The sequence below is a fragment of the Bactrocera tryoni genome, chromosome 5 (genome assembly GCF_016617805.1).
Source record: "Bactrocera tryoni isolate S06 chromosome 5, CSIRO_BtryS06_freeze2, whole genome shotgun sequence".
Classification (NCBI taxonomy): domain Eukaryota; kingdom Metazoa; phylum Arthropoda; class Insecta; order Diptera; family Tephritidae; genus Bactrocera; species Bactrocera tryoni.
Genome location: NC_052503.1, coordinates 47,424,674 through 47,439,238, shown reverse-complemented (window position 1 = coordinate 47,439,238; position 14,565 = coordinate 47,424,674). Strand labels below are relative to the sequence as shown.

At 39.6% G+C, this 14,565-nt stretch overlaps 3 protein-coding genes across 6 annotated transcripts in view; 1 reads left to right on the top strand and 2 right to left on the bottom strand.

The window, feature by feature from the left end:
• LOC120776749 (UTP--glucose-1-phosphate uridylyltransferase) overlaps positions 1 to 2,667 on the top strand; it is a 28,560-nt gene extending 25,893 nt beyond the window's left edge. For all 4 annotated transcript variants that reach the window (XM_040107704.1, XM_040107706.1, XM_040107705.1 and 1 more), the window contains 2 exons: positions 1,373 to 1,782; positions 1,859 to 2,667. In XM_040107704.1, the coding sequence (XP_039963638.1) occupies positions 1,373 to 1,782; positions 1,859 to 1,966 (518 nt within the window). In that variant the 3' untranslated portion in view covers positions 1,967 to 2,667. The remainder of the gene's footprint in view (positions 1 to 1,372; positions 1,783 to 1,858) is intronic.
• A 72-nt stretch (positions 2,668 to 2,739) lies between these two features.
• Positions 2,740 to 9,752, bottom strand: LOC120776750. The gene is made up of 3 exons (XM_040107707.1): positions 9,045 to 9,752; positions 3,169 to 3,365; positions 2,740 to 3,102 (listed from the first exon to the last, which is right to left on the bottom strand). The coding sequence occupies exons 1-3, from the start codon at positions 9,663 to 9,665 to the stop codon at positions 2,757 to 2,759; spliced, it is 1,164 nt and encodes a 387-aa protein (XP_039963641.1). The 5' UTR covers positions 9,666 to 9,752; the 3' UTR covers positions 2,740 to 2,756.
• Positions 9,753 to 12,472: 2,720 nt separating this feature from the next.
• LOC120776713 (calcium-binding mitochondrial carrier protein SCaMC-2-A-like) lies at positions 12,473 to 14,565 on the bottom strand. The gene is made up of 3 exons (XM_040107610.1): positions 14,413 to 14,565; positions 13,775 to 14,351; positions 12,473 to 12,687 (listed from the first exon to the last, which is right to left on the bottom strand). The coding sequence occupies exons 1-3, from the start codon at positions 14,563 to 14,565 to the stop codon at positions 12,473 to 12,475; spliced, it is 945 nt and encodes a 314-aa protein (XP_039963544.1).

The window sequence follows — 14,565 nt, the reverse complement described above, 5'->3', positions numbered from 1 at the left end:
GTAGTAACCAGGATATAGATGCTCTTGTTTTGCAATAGCTAATGTTTGGACTCCAAGAATGCCATTCGCTGAGAGGAAGCCACAAAACTTTAGGATCTAACCATAAAACTGAATCAACTATCACTATTAAATGCCACTGGCTATTCTCACACAATCAAGTGGTACACCGATGGGTCAAAAACGTCGCAGGGAATTGGTGCATGAGTCGTACCAAGCTCTACATACCTATGTGAAGTTTTCTGAGCATATTCTAAGCAAAGGCCTTTGCTATAAGTCAGCAACTTTCGCAACGAAAGTATCGCCATACTTAGCGACAGTCAAGCGGCACATAAAGCGATACCTGATTACGAGATCAAATCGCCACTGGTGCAAGAGTGTATAGAAGGGCTGAATAGTCCATCAGCTCGTAACCAAGTGCACCTTATTTATGTGAGCGATTTCAATGGACAAGCTCGCCCGCTCCGCAGCATCCACCAATATGGTGGGACAGGAACTCGTTATTGCGTTTGGTCCTCACACCATAAAGGACCTGCTCCGTAAGGAGGAAGGAATAGGCAGGCAACAACTCCAAAGCAGGCGTCATGCCAAGTTGCTAATGGGTGGTTACAACCTTAGTAGGTTTAAATACGTACAACAGGACAATCTTCGGCTACTTGTCGCATTCTACACCGGCCATTGTAAGCTCAGGAAACACATAACATGGGCCTAGTTTCTTGTGCAAATTGCCGGTTCTGCGACAAGGAGCCTAAAACTCCAGAACACCAGCTAATTGACTGCACAGCAGTCTGCAGACTCAGGAAAAGGCCCTTGGATCTATGTTTCCAAATAGGGAGCACATCGGCTCAATAGCACCCAGCAGTATATTGGAATTCATCAATGAAAAAAAAACGTAAAACCGCAAAAAGTAAACCTCACGATTTGGTTAGGTCTGTCTGTCTGCCCGTCCGTCTATACGCGAATTAGTCCCTCAGTTTTTGAGATCTATCTAAAGTTTTGTACACCTTTTTTGCTTTCCAAGAAGCTGCTCGTCACTATAGCAATGGTATATCCAGTAAGCAATCTTTTGTATTTGTGAAGAGTATTATAACCTAATAATATAGAACTATCCTTTCAAAATAGGAATAATTCGTTAAAATAAACCCATAAAATAGTAATTTTAATGATTTTTTCTGTTTGGATCACTTTCCAGTGTTTGACACAATTGGTAGTAAATTGAGAGTAAATCCAGTGATTGACTTAAAATATATAGTAATATGGTGCTGATTTTGTTACTACACATTGATTAATAGTTAATATCTCCCATTTAGCAACTTTTTTCTCACAGCTAATAATATACCATATTTTTCGTTCTCTTTTCATCCAAATTACTTAGCTATCGATCGTGTGCTGCGCGAACGTACGCTCAACATGGAGATCATTGTTAACAACAAAACAATGGAGAATGGTGTGCGTGTTGTGCAATTGGAGACCGCTGTTGGTGCTGCTATGAAATGCTTTGACGGTGCTATCGGTATTAATGTGCCACGTTCACGTTTCTTGCCAGTGAAAAAGACCTCCGATTTACTGTTAGTCATGTCGAATTTGTATCATCTGAAAAACGGTAGTCTTGTCATGTCACCACAGCGTATGTTCCCCACCACACCGCTGGTGAAATTGGGTGACAAACAATTCTCGAAAGTGAAAGAGTTCCTCGGCCGTTTCGCCAATATACCAGATATCATTGAGCTTGATCACTTGACGGTGTCTGGCGATGTAACCTTTGGACGCGGCGTGTCACTTAGAGTGCGCAGTGAAAATTATTTGTTTTAACATAAATTTATATGTGTTTACAATTTGAATTTTCTTTTTACCTTTGCAGGGCACTGTCATCATTATTGCCAATCACGGTGATCGCATTGACATACCGGCCGGTGCCATTCTCGAAAATAAGATCGTTTCCGGCAACATGCGTATTTTGGATCATTAGACACATACCTAGTCGCCGATGCTGTTCAAAAACAACGCAAAGACTTCCTTATGAGAAAATATCAGGAATTATTACGTAGAGTAGTCAATTGCATACTTTTATAAGTCAAATTCAGGTAAAAAGAAATAAACAAACTTGACTAGGTTATCAAGTAATATGCAAAAAAAATAATAAAAAATAAACTGACAGCAAATCAATGTGCAAGCCACAAATGCTCATGTGCATTCGTTAGTGCTCATATAGAAAAAATTTAAATTGTTTGAAACTGTTCTGTCATGTATGTTTAATCGAAAAAAGTGCGAAAGAAATTATATTCTTTTTAAGTGCAATTAAGAATTTAAAATTCCCAAAGTTTATTTTGTAAATATGTAGTATACTTAAAATCATATGTTTTATATAGTAGCGTTCGTTCGTTACACCCTGTACTTTTTTTTATCTAAACGCGTTTTCGCTTGCCAAATTGTTATTGTATTTTTAGTCGTTTCCTTCACTGACATTTAATGGCGGTTTTTTGGGTTACTTTGTAAGTTGAAATGTACACTTTTTGTAATTACTTATTAAAGTGGCACACACATACATCTACACGTAGGCTTAACAAGCAAAATGCAAAATATACTTATATTATATATTATGTATGCATACCTAAAAACAGATTGTTGTACAATTGTAAGTATAAAATAAAAAGCAAAATACAAATAAAATTATACTCGCTCTGGGTTTTTACATAATTTAAGTATATGGTTTTGTTGTGACATGCCAGTGAGAGCCCGCTAGAAGTCTGTCTCTACCTTCACTCCACATCCAACAGCGTTTTACCCGAGCTGCAATCATCCATATACTCTTCCTCTTCACTGAACAGCGTCTCGGCGAAGGGTCCAAACTCCATGTGCTGTGACTTGGAGCAGCCCCATTTCATTGCTTCTTTGCATGTGATGTCCAAATTGACAGTGAACTGATCGCGTGGCCACTTTGTTGGCCACACAAAGTCGTTTGGCTCCTCGAAGCAGGAACGAAAAAGTGAACAAATCTTCTTTGAGCCATGCACGGTGAAGGTGAAGAGCGTTTTTGGCACACGTTTGCGGTTGCTCGTATCGTTGCCGAAAACGTAGACCTCATTGAGACACTCCCAAACGCGTCTGATTTGGAAAATTTAAATTATTTCTTCACACATTACTTTTCATTATCTTCATATTGGCACTCACTTGAAACCCTTCCCTGTAATATTGGCCATTAGCATTTCGGACAGTATTATTAGCAAGTTGCAACGCTTTTCTTGTTGATCACGCGCACCCGATTTCGAGGTCCAAAGCATGCCCAGCCAGGGTCCTTTAAGCTCAACCACTATGCGGCAGTGTAATGGCATCGCGGTGGATGAGATAATTGAGGATTTGCCGAATTTCTATAATTGAAAAAAAAAAAACATTATGAAGGAGCTAAAAGTTTAAAGTAATCCGAAATAATAATAAATAAATAAAAAATATGTCGGAAGGATGATTGGTGTGGTATAAAATTAGTGGTTTGTTGACTATGGCGGTTGTACAAGATAAAAGTAAAAAACTTCAAAACTCGGTTATTTGAATTTAAATTTTGAGGTTATGTCCAAACGGTACTGCTAAAATCTACTAAAAGTCCGATAAATCAATAACAAAATATTCCATAGACAATAACTTTGAGATAGCTTTATAAGAGCCGGGGCCAAAATTGGACAGCGGACGGTGCACCGCACACATCTCGTTACGGGTTCGTCCAACCAAATGAAGTATATGATATTCTTTTAAAATTCCTATGTCACAGTGCAAAAATAGATGAAATCGGACTACATCCCCACCCACTTCCTATATAACATAATTTTAAATTCTATTTTTTTTCAATCACTTTCTGAATGATCAGTTATGCATTTGAAGTACAGTCATCTTTTAACCAAAAATTGTATAAATCGAACCAAAACTTTCAAGTCCTTAGGTAAAGAATATGTGGACCCCAGTATCTATAGTTTACTTTTGATTAAAAATTATGGGATATGCAATAGAAATTCCGAGAGAATCCTTTCCTGACAATAGTAAGCCTGTGTTTTACAAATTAGTTGAATGGGGTCAATAGTTCCTGGAGCCCCATATACCTAATATAAAGATTTTCCAACTTTCGCGAGACTTTTTACCGTATAATTCGTGCGAAAACTTGACCTAAGCCCCATGTAATCAACATCAGTATTTTCGAACATCTTGCTGATTTTACTCATATAATTGGTGATGATAGGTGAGGTAACTTAATGAAACCCAGGGAACCTATTTTTAGTATGTGACAAGTCAATAGTACGTGCTATTGACAAAAATAGATAAAATTGTGTCGATACCACCTCCAACTTCAATCTACTTCGTATAATTATTTTCGTTTTTCTAACAAACCTTATAAAGAATAAATCCAAACTAATGTAATCAGCCCGACCCTTTCTCTGTCCTCAATACAGCCCAATAAATGATTTCAATCTTTCCACCTGACTTTAAACCTTCAAGTTGTAAAAATTCGTAATACTTTAATAAAAGTAATGGACAAGTTTTCTAAAAAAATATGGTTTAGGCTTAAGGCTGGTCGGAATACTCTTCTTCTTCTTTACTGACGGAGACACTCGCTACGCGATTATAGCCGAGTTAACAACAGCGCGCCAGTCGTTTCTTCTTTTCGCTACGTGGCACTAATTGGATATTCCAAGCGAAGCCAGGTCCTTCTCCACCTGGTCCTTCCAACGGAGTTGAGGTATTCCTCTTCCTCTGCCTCCCCCGGCGGTTAGTGCGTCGAATACTTTCAGAGCTGGAGTGTTTTTGTCCATTCGGACAACATGACCTAGCCAGCGTAGCCGCTGTCTTTTAATTCGCTGAACTATGTCAATGTCGCCATATATCTCATACAGCTCCTCATTCTATTGACTGCGGTATTCGCCGTGGTCAACGCACAAAGAACCATAAATCTTTCGTTGAACCTTTCTCTCGAAAACTCGCAACGTCGACTCATCAGTTGTTGTCATCGTCCAAGCCTCTGCACCATACAGCAAGACGGGTGGTCCGACTACTCTAAAGAGAGTAATTTTAACAGCGAATACGTTAACAACAAAAGTCGTTACATTAATCCAGTTTGTAAGCATTATAACATAAATAATGATGCAAAGTTAAGTTACTACCTTTTTCTACACTTAAACTAAATTCCTGCCGATCTTTGAAAGGGAATACACCGGGCCTACACAATCTCTTTTTTGTTACACTTTTCCTTATAGCATTTGATCGGTTAAGTCGCCTAATAAACGAACAAAAATATAGTACTTTAATCATTTACTTCAAATTATGGGTTCCCTATATTTGATAAAACTTCTAAACGAAATTGAACAAAATTTACATCCGTATACCACACTGCAGCTTGACTGGCCATTGGCGTTCCGAACTACTCCCATAGTAAGCATATTAGCTGAAGCAGGTTTGCCTACCTTAGAAAGCAGGTTACTCTTCATCACAAAAAGCATGACTACTAAACTGATCTACGCGAAAGGATCACCTATCAAAGCTGCCCTAAATAGATTGAAAAGAAAGCGGAAGTGCAAAAAAGTTTCAGCCTTACAGAAGCTAATAGATGCGGCAAAAGAAATGGATTTTCCTGTTACCATCCCAGCAATGCCCGCTTTCACGCTCCTTCTTGGAATCTAAACTAATCTTGCGTTATATTGAACTTGGTTAAATATAAAAAAGAAAGCAGACCACCTAACGTTTATTTACAACTCTTTTTGGAAATTTTAAACAATAACTCTAATTGGAAAACTCTCTACACTGATGGTTCAAAGCGCAATAATATCGTTGCCTTCAGCGTTGTTAATAACTTTGCAACAATAATGTCGGCTATACTACCATTTTTTGCCTCAGTTTTTACGACAGAAGCATCAGCCATCCTTCACGTTTGCCAGGTAGTCCAAAAGAGTAGAGACAAGCATATAATCTTCAGTGACTCATTATCATCACTTAAAGCTAACGTAAATTTTTCTGATCAAATCAGTGATATATTTTCTGCCAACGTAGGAAAAATTAAACTGTCATGAATACCCAGTCATATCGGCATACAAGGGAACACTCTAACAGACTCTGAAGCTAAATTAGCGACCACATCACCCTTCTTCTTCTTCTTAATTGGCGTAGACACCGCTTACGCGATTATAGCCGAGTTAACAACAGCGCGCCAGTCGTTTCTTCTCTTCGCTACGTGGCGCCAATTGGATATTCCAAGCGTAGCCAGGTCCTTCTCCACTTAGTCCTTCCAACGGAGTGGAGGTCTTCCTCTTCCTCTGCTTCCCCCGGCGGGTACTGCGTCGAATACTTTCAGAGCTGGAGTGTTTTCATCCATCCGGACAACATGACCTAGCCAGCGTAGCCGCTGTCTTTTAATTCGCTGAACTATGTCAATGTCATCGTATATCTCGTACAGCTCATCGTTCCATCGAATGCGATATTCGCCGTGGCCAACGCGCAAAGGACCATAAATCTTTCGCAGAACTTTTCTCTCAAAAACTCGCAACGTCGACTCATCAGTTGTTGACATCGTCCAAGCCTCTGCACCGTATAGCAGGACGGGAATTATGAGTGACTTATAGAGTTTGGTTTTTGTTTGTCGAGAGAGGACTTTGCTTCTCAATTGCCTACTTAGTCCGAAGTAGCACCTGTTGGCAAGAGTCACATCACCCTTAAAACTCATTAATATCATTAGCCAAAATGACAACAGAAATGTAGCTAAAAACTTTTTACTACTACAAAACCATGAATCCTTATCGGCGTCCTCCAATCTTTCCCACTACAATTTCCAAAAGACAGTGCATTATATATACTCAGTGGCGTAGCTACTACTTCGGGCGCCCGGGGCCAAGGATGTTCTGCCGCCCCCTTTATCTACCTACCTACAAGTTTCATGAGTTGGTTCGAACAAAAGTGAGTTTTTACAAAATATCTTTGATATTAAGTATATAAAATTTAGGAACTAGAAGCCACGCAAATTCTGAAGTTCCAAAATTCTCACAATACGGTTTTTGAGGAAATTCGTAGTAAATTTACAAGAAATCTTATGATCGCGATGTTTGAAATTGGTATCCCCGTAAAACTAATACGGTTGTGTAAATTGACGTTCAGCAATACCAAAAGCTCCGTCAGGATCGGGAAGGACCTCTCCGAGCCGTTTAATACCAAATGAGGTTTCAGACAAGGCGACTTCTGCAATCTACTACTGGATAAAATAATTCGAGCTGGAGAGCTGAATAGAAAAGGTACAATCTTCTATAAGAGAGTACAGCTGCTGAAGTACGCTGATGATATCGATATGTTTGACCTTAACAATCGCGTTGTTAGTTCTGCTTCCTTCAGACTGGAGAAGGAAGGAAAGCTAATGCGCGCTGCTGTAGACTCGGCTATAACTGCGTAAGCGGTGGCTACGCCAATAAAGAAGAAGATGAATGATTCTCAACTACACTTTGCAGCTAGAAAGGCTTCCCAACTTCAATGCCATCTTCTTCTTTAATGACCAATCAAAACTTCATCACTGGGTTTTAGTTCTCTGAAGCATTCGATCCCTTGGCTTTGAAAAAGCGTTGAAACCGGAAGGAGCTGTAAAAATCATTTATCTCCTTACTACGATACATCGTCGACTGTTTCTATATGGAATAGAAAAGTTAACATAAGTAATTGCAGTTTAGACCTTCGGTTTAAAGATGAAAGATTAGTTAGTTTCACAACCTACCGGTTGTAGAGTAACATTAAAGATTCTGGAGTTTTGAAGTTTGCTTAACTTCAGATTGTATGATGGCGGTCCTATGAGTACTTAGTCTCTTGATGGCGTCACTGTCGCTAGAGAAATTTACTTTTTGTATTTGCATGGGAAATCGCTGTGGGTTCTATTCAGTGTGAAATATTGGATATGGTAAAGATGTGCCACAATTGCTCTTTCCGGACAGCAATCGCAACGGTGAGACACTTTAAGGCAGTGTTGAGCGTGGTTTAAGCACAATTCTAAGTATTTTCTGTGTCTTTTCGTCATACGATGAATTATGGATCCACTGGTGTAAAAAATAGTTAAAATAGTGAATTACACCAGACGAATCTGCTCCAAAGAAGTCGATAGACTTTAAAGGCGAAATGTTCCTCGGAAACCTACTTTTCAGAATACAAATATTTATTTAGGTGGAAGGATTTAGAGCATTTTCGGGTTTAACTGTATCGAACTAAATGGAGACTTTATCGTTTTTCTTCCGTTATCTGTAGGCTAAGTACTTATCCGACCGCCCTCGATCATTATAATATTCAACAAAAAGCGTAATTCAACTTCATTTAGAATCGAACATTTTCGCTAGTTAAATATTATATACATATGTATATATTGGAGGGGAGGAAGATACCATCTGAGTCTATACCGACAGGTCCAAAATAGATTGCGGAGTAGGCACGGGAGTATATTCCAATGATCTGGACATTTCTCCCTCTATCCATCTACCGAACTCGGCTAGCATTTTCCAAGGGGAAGTACTGGACATAGAGAAGGCCTGCAAAGCTCTATTGAATAACCAGCAGCTCTCCCGGCCTTGTCGTTGCTCATTACTAATTCCAGCATAGTCCTTAAATGCAAGAAAGCACTGAGCTCACTAGAGGACAAGCTTTATCTAGACTTGATCTGGGCTCCCGGCCACAGGAACATTTTTGGCAACGGAGAAGCAGACGAGTTGGCAAGAGCTTTCCTAAACGAATCCCAAGTAGAGCTGATACCAAGCCCGCTAGGATCGATTAGGAGATAGTTCAATATACAATTTCAAAAAGTTGCAAATAACAGATGGAAAATATAACAAAATTCAATATAACTAAACAGTTATGGCAAACAGGAAATGTATATACAGACTAACTGGGCATTGTTTGAAAGCAATAATAAAAAGGTCTACGACTATTGCATCAAAATGGCAGAGTTAATTGAGCCGGAAATACAACAGGGCTGCAAAACTATTTGATACGTTATACGGAACGGAAGTCAGCAGTCAGTAGAGTATAACCCAACTTACAGGTAGACTAACCTTAAAAAATCGCATTAACGTCAAATTATACAGCAGCCTTGCGTGTTGAGACCGTCGATCACCGATCAGTTCATCGACCATATCGTAAAAGTGCAATAAGAAGGTATTGATTTGTAAAACTTGCGGACAGAAAGGATCTTTGTAAGAGCTGCGCAGCATAGGCAGTATGCAACCACAGAAAGTGGACTCATAACCGGACTTCACATACACCTCTGTCGCCTGTTCGATGGTTTGCAGCGCAGCACATTCGTAACTATGCGGATTCGTAAGTGTGGATTTATGCAAAGCTTTTTTGAACTCGTGCATAACGAAAGCGTCGTTGACGTCACGCATGCGCTTGGAGGTGCCCCGTATGCGATTATGATGCCAAATATTTATGTAGCCGATAATCTTCTCCAGCAACTCGATAGGCAGATCGCACAGGTTAAGTGTTGGACTTGCATTTTCCTCGCGATGGCGAGACCTCAGTTGACGACGCGGTATCTTAACGACTGGTTCATCGCTGCCCTGAGCATTGGCGGGTGTACACTTTAATTTTGGCATACCAAAGTGGTAATAGACGAAGATTATGTATGCAAATGGAGTAATTTTATGCTTGCTGATTGGAATTTTAAGATGCATGCGAAGAACGTGAAATGTTACACATTTAGACACACACACAAACACACACACACGGAAATTTCAATTCGAAAGTATTTATTTAATGCAAAAATTAAAAAAAAAAATAGTTGGTTTCATAAATTTTGAAGCGAATTACTTTTTAAAAATTTGTAAATGCCAAGCATTATTGTCATTTTTGAGAGGACTCAAATGTGTAGGTATGTATTTACTTGTAGTTGCTTTGAGACCCTAAGACGAGTGTGAATAACTCAAGTAAACTTTTTCGAGTTAAGTATTTCTAATACTCAAATTTTATTTATGCAAAAAATATGTATTTCGAAAATGGCTATGGTCTGCCAACAGGTGAGGCCAAATTTTAACAACTACTTCAGTTTATTCAGCAACTGTTGCTGCATTCTTAACGGACATCGGTCTTACAAAAAATAACGAGTGATCCAAGTAGAGATACTTTTTTTTTGACAGATCGCGAGTGAGTTGTGTCATGTTATTTTTGTTCAATATTGTTTTTCATTTCATCATGAAAAGACTTACGCCTGAAAACCTTTTACAAATCGTTCAACTTAATTACGAAAACTCACGTTCTGTATTTCGCGCGTTTCGCTTTTGATCAACATAATCGGCCTACTGAGCATACTATTAGCAATTCCATCACCCATCTCACCAGCATTCATTATTGTATAATACTCGAAATATAGCAGCTAAGAGTGTACACGACGACCGGGGAAAGTCCATTCGGCGCCGCAGAACTCGGACTGACGTATGGAACGACTTGGCGCATTTTACGTCGATATTTTAAGTTGAAAGTGTACAAATATAGCTTGTGAATGAACTTAAAAACAACGATTTGGTGTGGTTTGTGTTCCGGTGGAATCATCGGTTAATATTTCTTTGATGATCGTAACGTCAATGACGACTGTTATCGCGCCATGATAACCGACTAATTGCCACCTGAAATTAAAGCTCGTGATCTCGGCGACATTTGGTTTCAACAAGATGGCGCCACTTCCCACATATCGCAGCAATCAATGGATTTATTGAGAGAACACTTCGTTGAGCAGATAATTTCACGTTTTGGACCGGTCGATTGGCCACCAAGATCGTGTGATACAGAGTTTGTATGGAAATTAAGGACTGATTTTCTCCGCCGCGACTATACTTTGGAGAGTGCGTGAACCGACTGGATTCGGTAGAGGGCGTTCCAAGCTAACGAACGAGCGGCTGGTCAATAAATCTCCAACAAAAACGTTTGATATGATCAAGCAGTCTTACCCAGATGTGGCTTTAGCAAGAAGTGGAGTGTTTCGGTGGCACCAGGCCTTTTTGCAGGGGCGGGAAGAGGTCGCTGATAAAAACCGTGCTGGGAGACCTGCAACTTCGACAAACACCGCCAATGTGACTCGCGTGCGCAAAGTTTTGAACTCAGACCGTGGACTAAGTATTCGTTTAATTGCCCCAATGTTAAATTTATTAAAATCTGTGGTTCATGACATTGTGACGGAGCACTTGAAAATGCGTAAAGTGTACGCGAAGATGCTCCCAAAAGTGTTCATTGACGACCAGAAATTGCGGCGAGTGGAAGTGTGCCAAAAAAATTTGAACATCGGTTAAAGTGACCGCCAGTTTTTGAATAACGTAACCACAGGTGACTACTCATGGATCATTGAGTATGATCCCGAGACAAAGAGGCAATCTCCCTTTTCTTTTGAGACGACCGGGGGGGTTCAAGCAGCATGCACCTCGGCTGTCAAGGCTATTCCGTGCCTTCCGTGATGCCTTCAATGCTTGGAAATCGCGCTAGCAGCGCTGCATCGAAAGAATTGTAACGATTGGTTCAATAATTTGTTTTAAATCGACTCAGTCCTATTACTTTCTGGACAAACCCTATATATCAAAATGATCTAAGTATGTATACCGTCAATAATGTAAAACATTGGGATAAAGTTGTAAGTGTTCAGATTGCAACAGTAGGGTTGTTAACTCCCGAAATAAAAAATCTTTTAAGCCAGTAGTCTAATTTTTACAAACTGAAATATTTTATTTGAAAAATTTATTTTAGATTTGAATAAGAAAGAAGGATTTATGTTTTATTAATAAAACTTTTAAATTTTTTTGGAATATATATATATATATATATGGTGCAGAGGCTTGGACAATGACAATAACTGATGAGTTATTGATGAGACATAGTTCAGCGAATTAAAAGACAGCGGCGGCGCTGGCTAGGTCATGTAGTTCCAATGGATGAAAACACTCCTGCTCTGAGAGTATTCGACGCACTACCCGCTGGGTGAAGAAGAGGAAAAGGGAGAGACCTCTACTCCGTTGGAAAGTCCAGGTGGAGAAGGACCTGGCTTCGCTTGGAATCTCCAATTGGTGCCAAACAGGGAAAGCGAAGAACGATTGGCAACAGCCGCGCTGTTTAAATTCGGCAATAGCCGTGTAAGCGGTGTCTACGCCAATAAAGAAAGAAAGAAATCATGTTAGGTAGGGCATCTATTTACAACCAAGATGGTACAAAAGGCTTTGTGGGAGCCGGTGTCAAATTTGGACGATAGGCTTGGCACCGCCCAAATCGAACTTAAAACTACAATTTATTCATCTGTAGATGTAAAATTTCTATTTAAGTGCGTATGACAGAATTAATATCGGATTATAGCCAACATATATTTTTGTTCTGATGATTTATCGAAATATTTGATAATAAAAGAAATTGGTTTGATTATTTATTTAGCAATTATTATTGCACTTTTTATTTTAAAACTATACTTACAAATGAACTTTATTCGTTGTGATCAATTCTTTGAAAATTAGCTCATAGATACGCCTAACATTTGAATCGAATACTCGTATACCACATAACTAATACAAACAGCAGGCAATACTTTGGCTAAATTTATGAATAATCCACGATACAATCCAGAAAAGCCTTCGTTGGCGAGAATTGATTTAACTATTCCAATCGTTGTTAATCTACTTACAGGTCGCTTTGTGATAACTGTGCGACGTTCAGTTCTTGGAACAACTGCAAGAGATTAAAGAGATATTTATTTATCTTTAATAAACAAAAAAAGAGTTAACTTCGGCTGAACCAAACCTACAAGGCCCTTCATAGGTGCAAACTATATATAACTGAATCTGACGGATAAAGCCAACAGTTTACATCCAACGGGTTTTCTAGTTCTTTCTAGCCTCATTATTTGACGTAAAAGCTTATTTAAGAAGAAAAACGCTCTTTATACCCTGAACAGGGCTTTTTCGTGTGTGACGAAGTTTGGAACACCGAGAAAAAAAACATGGAAGACCCTATAAAGTATATTTATGTATATATGATCAGTGTCGGACCTTCTTTTTTCCCCAACAACACTCGTCGGAACCACAGTCAGTTTTTATTCGGCATATTGATCCGTTCTGAACAATTTGGAACTAGTATTAACACCAACGACAATGTCGAAATCCAATGCCGAATAACTCTTGCCAACAGGTGCTACTTCGGACTGAGTAGGCAATTGAGAAGTAAAGTCTCGACGAACAAAGACCAAATTCTACTCATTATCCCCGTCCTATTATATAGTGTAGAGGCATGGACGATGACAACATCAGATGAGTCGGCGTTTCAAGTTTTGAGAGAAATGTTCTTAGGAAGATTTGTGGCCCTTTGCGCGTGGGTAACGGCGAATACCGCAGTCGATGGAATGATGAGCTGTACGAGATATACGACGACATCGACATAGTTCCGTGAATTAATAGACAGCGGCTACTAGGTTATTCGTCTAAATGGGCGAAAACATTCCAGCTCTGAAAGTATTCGACGCAGTACCTGTCGGGGGAAGCAGAGGAAGAGGAAGACCTCCACTCCGTTGGAAGGCGCAGGTGGATAAAGACCTGGCTACGCTTGGAATCTCCAATTAAATGTGTAAGTGGTGCCCACGCCAATGAAGAAGAAGATATACCGATAGTCAGATGGACATGGTTAAATCGACTTAGTTCGTTATGCTGACCATTTATATATATTTTTTTTCTAGGGTCTCCGACGTCTGTTAAAAAGTTCGCGGCAAACTTAATATACCCTGTTTCGCGCATAAAAATTAAAGGTTTTGCTTCGCACTCACTTTGAGCTTGGATCCTTGTACGTATTAATGAGCAAGGGTACGTTATTAGTTGACCCACTGCACTGGAAATCGCACCGCAGACTAATAAAATCATTGAATTCGGTTGCTTATCTGTTTTTTCGCCGGCTAAATACTTTTTCAAAGTTTCATATAGGGCCAGATCTATGCCGGCATATGGTAAGACACCCAGCAAATTAATTGTGTAGCCATTGTAAAAGCTTCGCACGCCTTCGGTTAAATAAATATTTTTGATTAAAGCAAATAATCCACGACGTTCGCTGGTTGTGCGCAATGCCAGACGGGTCTTCAAGACATCGAAGGGGTAAACGGTTGTTTGCGAGATGCTACCAGCTATGGCACCAGCAATGAATCTTTCACCCATAGTCATTTCTTCTTGCGATGACTTCCGCTCTATTCTGATATAATGCTTCACTTTCTCGTAGATTGTGAACTTTATAGCCGAATCAGAACCGATTTTTAAAACATTAACGCCATTACCACGCCACATACTGCGTATCCCTCCGGTTTTAATCATATAATTCGCACTATCAAGTAAGGAGGTTTTCTGAGTTTGCACCTGCACGCGGAAGCATTATGAAAAAATTAAAGGACGACATGCTGTTTCAGCTATTTTATACCTGCATATATAGTTTTATCCGGTCAATCGGCGCTGTGCTTGTACGCGAAACAACTCCGGCTAAACCGCCAGCCAGGGAATGGCGCCACCAACCGCCTTCTGCTTTCGATGGCGCATCGGAAAACTCATTAGGAACTTGTATATTATCAGTCAT